Source organism: Dipodomys ordii, unplaced genomic scaffold, assembly GCF_000151885.1.
Source record: "Dipodomys ordii isolate 6190 unplaced genomic scaffold, Dord_2.0 Scaffold58, whole genome shotgun sequence".
In the NCBI taxonomy this organism is placed as follows: Eukaryota; Metazoa; Chordata; class Mammalia; order Rodentia; family Heteromyidae; genus Dipodomys; species Dipodomys ordii.
Window position 1 is genome coordinate 604,500 of NW_012267274.1, and position 5,295 is coordinate 609,794.

At 62.8% G+C, this 5,295-nt stretch overlaps 1 protein-coding gene across 1 annotated transcript in view; it reads right to left on the reverse strand.

Moving 5' to 3' along the window:
- The window catches only part of Dpysl4 (dihydropyrimidinase-like 4), a 31,720-nt gene that overhangs the window by 10,353 nt on the left and 16,072 nt on the right, over nt 1-5,295 (reverse strand). The window contains exons 2-4 of the mRNA XM_013021877.1: nt 2,994-3,082; nt 2,368-2,552; nt 1,191-1,355 (exon numbers count right to left, since the gene is read on the reverse strand). Coding sequence (XP_012877331.1) covers nt 1,191-1,355; nt 2,368-2,552; nt 2,994-3,082 — 439 coding nt within the window. The remainder of the gene's footprint in view (nt 1-1,190; nt 1,356-2,367; nt 2,553-2,993; nt 3,083-5,295) is intronic.

Consider the following 5,295-nt stretch of genomic DNA (forward strand, 5'->3'; position numbering starts at 1 on the left):
GGAGGCAGAGCCGGGGTGGGAGGTGGAGCCCAGGACAGGAGGCGGAGCCCGGGGCAGGCGGGAGGCGGGGCCAGGGTGGAAGGCGGAGCCCAGGACAGGCAGGAGGCAGAGCTGGGGTGGGAGGCGGAGCCCGGGGCGGGAGGCTGAGCCAGGGCAGGAGGTGGAGCCCGGGGTAGGCAGGAGGCGGAGCTGGGTGGGAGGCGGAGCCGGGGTGGGAGGCGGAGCCTGGGGCAGGCAGGAGGCGGAGCTGGGGTGGGAGGTGGAGCTCGGGACAGGAGGCGGAGCCCTGGGTGGGAGGCGGAGCCGGGGCAGGAGGTGGAGCCTGGGGCAGGTGGGAGGCGGAGCCAGGGCAGGGGGTGGAGCCCGGGGCAGGCGGGAGGCGGGGCCGGGGTGGGAGGCGGAGCCTGGGGCAGGTGGGAGGCGGAGCCAGGGGCAGGAGGCAGAGCAAGGCCCCAGGACAGCACGGGCCAGGGTCTTAGCACTGCCCAGAGTGCTGGGACCCAGTCAGGAGCAGCTACACTTGTCCACTAACTGGGCAGCCAGGGCCTGCACCCCTCCCCAGTCAGGGCTCAGCGGCAGCCCCAACCCAAAGCCAGTCCCATGTCCTGGACCTCCAATCCCCACCGAAGACCCGGTGCTAACACGTCCGAGTCCGTGTCTAATTCTGGTCAAATTCACTGCTCCGCTTGGCAGGGGTTTAGCTTCGAGACTTCCTCTGGCAGCAGAGCACGTCCTCGCTTATAGCCAGGCTGTTCCCGAGTGGGCAGCAGCACAGAGACCAGGGCTTCCCACCCCCTCCTGCGAGGGCCTCGGCCCCCGGGAAATGGGCAGCTGCCTCTCCTGCACCCCAGGAGCAGAACCGAGGACAGCCTGGCCACTGCTCCCCTGTATGAGGAGACCCGCCACAGGGCCGGGGCACTGCCTGCGGGGAGACCTCCACCCCCAGCCTCCTAAAGCAAGCCTCAACAGCCCTCCAACTCAATTCTAGGCACCTGTGGTCAGGTCGGCAGAGGGCAGCTGGACACGGGTCGGGAAGGGGCCGCCTCACGTAGCACACAGGCAGGTGGTCCGCTGGCATGGGGAAGCCCAGGCCCCTGCCCCCTTCCCAGCCCTGGGCTGTGGAAGCTGCTCTCACCCATCCTTGACCAGGGCCTCTGGCTCTCCTCTCACCCTTGACCTTGACCTCTCACCCTTGTCCTTGACCAGGGCCTCCAGCTCCTCCTTGGTGCTCTCGTGCCAGCGGGGGACGTCCATGTGCAGGGAGTAGTCGCAGCAGGCTGTGGCGTCCGCCCGCTCCCGCCACTGTTCGTAGGCCGCCAGCAGGCTCACACCCGCGTCCGGAAACACGTGGTCCACTGTGCAGAGCAGCGGGTCAGCCAGGCGCACCACGGGTCGGAGAGTCCCCCCGCAGAAAATGGACAGGAGGAAGACCACACAGGTGGGGACCACCTTGCCCGCAGCTCCCAGGCCCCTCTGCCCACCCCCGGCCTCTCTGAGCACAGAAGTGGGGTAAGAGGCTGGGCAGCCACCCAGCTCCGGTGAGTCCCGGCCCGGCAGGCGCTGACTGCCATGATACTGCCCCCTGGAGGAGAGGCGGGAGGGGCTCCCTTGCCCCACCCGGCTGCCCCCCGGCCCTGCTCCACACCACACTGGGCTCCTGTAGCCCCACGGCCTCTGCGCCCTGTGTCTCTTCTGCCAGCCAGCACCCTTGCTGCCAGCGTTCCTGCGGTCAGGTCCAAACGTTGGTCGCTGGCCGCTCTGGGACATGCCAGGCAGCTGCTCAGAGCAGGGGCCGAGCAGGAGAGCAAGATGCCCCTCGCAGGGGCTTGCGATAAACCAGGACCCCGGACAACTATTCACAGCTTGGACCTCCTGCCTGTCCCCTCAGCCTGGCATGGGCAGGTGGCATCGGCACGGCCCCCTCCCAGCCATACAGCACTGGTGGCCTGGCGGCCCCCTTCCCTGGGACCTGCTGGTGGAGGTCCCTCCCTGCGCTGAGTAAGCAAACCAAGCTGTGATAAGTGTGGCCTGTCCAGGGCCCTACGACCCCAGGGAGCCCCTCCCGTGACTGCAGCCAGGCCCACGCAGCCCAGAAGGGTGCAGTGTGTGGCTTTTCCAAATGCAGGCCCTCGCCACCATCCGGAACCAAGTGCATGTCCATCCGCCCTCACAGACCTTGGCCACGCTGCGGAGCCAGCCAGGAGCCCCACCAGAGGCTCTGGGCAGAAGGCACTGGAGCTTCCCCAGTCCCAGATATAAGAAGGAAAACAACACGTGAGGACACCTCTCTGGATGCTGCCCCCTGGAGGCTGGGCCCGGACACTCACAGACCATGCTGCCCCCTGGAGGCTGGGCCCAGACACTCACAGACCGTGGTGGTCCCTCCCGCCAGGGCGGCTGTGGTGCCCTGCGCAAAGTCATCAGCGGGCGCCATGCCCAGCGCGGGCGCCTGCAGTCTGGTGTGCACGTCGACTCCGCCGGGCAGGACCATCAGGCCATGGGCGTCGATGGTTCGGATGCCCCCAGGGACGATGAGGTTCTCCCCGATTTGTCTGAAAGCAACATTCGGTCACACCATGCCTGCCACAGAGCCAGCCCTCCAGTCCCGCAGCTCCAGGGGCAACACGGGGGCCGGGACCTGTGCCTTCCAACCCTCCCTTCCTGCTCCTGCTTGCGCCTTCCGGACCAGCAGCCCAGAGAGGTCAGGATCTGTTAAGCACAACATTGTATACCATGTCCTCCTAAGAGTTGTGGAAACACAAGACACATGGTAGCCTGAGGCCTCACACTGCCGGGGGAGGGGGTCAGGACTCAGGCCGGTGGGGGAGGGTGGTGATCAGGACTCAGGCTGCGGTGGTGTTCAGGGAAAGGGGTTCCAAAAAGATGAACACATCCACCTGGCTTCCACCTAGACACAAACACCTGCATATGGGGTCACCAAAGCACACACGTGTGACAGCCTTGCACTCCACTCACGGGGAGTAGAAACTTACTTAATCAAGCCATCTTCCACATACAGATCGGCATAGAAGGACTGGTCATCATTCACAATCTTCCCACCTTTGATCAGGAGGCGGTCACTCTGGTGGAAACAAAGAAATGGACATTTTCCCCTCTAGACTGAGCCATTCATCTCCTTCCCCTGGGATTACCACTGAGCCATGTGGCACCATCTGTGGATGGATAAAACCAGCTCAGGCCAGGTGCCAGTGGCTCATTTCTATGACCCAGGCCACTCAGGAGGCTGAGCTCTGATGGTCACAGTTTAAACACATCCTATTCAGACAAGAGACACTTGTGTCCAATTAACCAAATTAAAAGCTAGAACACCAGCCTTGAATTAAAACAAACAAGAGGTGGTGCACTGAGTTCAATACCCAGCACCAGCACACTCAGAAAAACTGCTCAGGTGCCTTAAACTGTCCATGATAACTGAGGAGTTACTATGCTCAGAGAGGGTGCTCAGCGCTGCAGAGGGGACTTCACACAGCCCTGCACCTGCTGCTCAGTCATGCGCGGAGACAGAGGGCTGAGCTGGACAGCAAGCACAGCTGTGTGCCCAGCCCACAGCCTCAGAGACCCACCCCAACCATGTCGTCATCCACCTGCTCAAGAGGCTGGGGGCTGACAGTGCTGGGCTTCTGCTGCCCGGAGCCCCCAGCAGACACAGTCCTTTCCCCACCCCCTCCCCTGCTCCGGAGGCCCCTGCAGAGACAGATGGAAGCAATAAAACACGTGCACAAGTCATCAGACAGACACACAGAGCACAAGCAGAGAGACAGGCAGAGGGTGAGAGGGGGTGGGGCTGCCCAGGGCCGGTGAAGGCCCCCTCGGGGTCTGTGCCAGGAAGCATCCCGGGCAATGAATGGCCATGGAAGGCAGGACAGAGTTGGAGTTGTACCACCCCAGAGGAAAGTGGGGGCTGGAACCTTCTAAACAGAGGGGCAAGAGGCAGGAGCAGGGCTCAGAAGGGCAGTGGTGGGGCACTCGGGGCTAAGTTCCAGGTGCTGACGCCGCGGGTCACCAGCTGGTCTCTGTTTGGCGCTGGAAGGAGATTGACTTGGCTGCCATGGGAAGTAGGGAAATGGGTGACTTGGAGGTTGTCCACATGAGCTAGAGATCAGGGCCCAGGGTTATGGACCTGGGGGGGTGAGAGATGGGGCTGGGATGAGTCCAGTGAGCAGGGCTTAAACGTAGAGGGACCATGGGGGAGGAAGGGCAAGAAAGAAATCAGTTGGCCACAGGTTTGAGGCTGTCTAGAGGCTCCCCAAGTAAGTAGGCCAACGGCCTGAGGCTGAGGCTGGCGCTGGCTCTCAGAGAAAACCCTGGCAGCATGGGCCGTGGAAGCCAAGGGCCAGGCTATCATACTTGGCAGCCATAAAGCCTCTCCTAAGAATAAACCAAATGGTCAAGGAGGAGTTGCTCCTGGTATTTCCAGAGGTCCTCAGGGGAGAGGCGTGGAGAGACACAAAAGAGGGGAGGAGCCAGGGGGGAGGCTGGATGAGGTGTCCTGTCCCTTCCATTACTGTCTGCATCTACTGGGAAGCGGGCTGTACGCCGGGAGCTCTCGCTGCCCATGGAGAGGCCAGGCCAGGGCCCCTGCCCCCAACTCCTTCCCCTAGGGAACCAACCCAGAGCGCACTGAGCTCTGCAGGGCAAGAGGTGGGGGAGCTGGTGTGCCATGCCCTGGCCTCGCTGACACACACCACTCCGCTGAACTTTGAAAATGGTGTTAATGAAGGGCCAGTCCACCACCACTAAGTCTACCAAAAGGTTGATGATAAACTAAGCTGCAGCCAGATTCGGCCCTCTACCTGTCTTTGTACAACCTGCACCTGCATATTGGTTGGGGAAAAAAAAAACAAAAGAATATTACATGGTTCACAGAAGTGCCAAACGCATTAATATTAAGTGATTTAATAATAGTAGTAATTAATAACACCAGCGCAGTGTCACGAATAGTCACACCCATGAGCCACCTTGTACGTGGCTGGGACCGGCCGAGGCGTGTGGTCCTTCAGGCTCGAAGTATCACCTGGTCCTAGAAGCCTGTGGACCTGGTCCCCAGCGCCGCGCCCCTCCCCACAGTGCTCGCCCCGCCCCGCCCCGCCGCGTCACTGCTCCCAGGCCTGGCCCGTCCCCGCACGACCCCACCATCCTCAGCAAACCCCGGGAAAACCCGCGCCCGAAGCCAAGGCCCGGCTGGGGGAGGCCGTGGTCTGGGGTCTCTGTTCGCAGGGGCCGAGGGGAAGGACGGGCTGCGGGATGCCCTGGCCGGGCCCCTGGCCAGCCCGG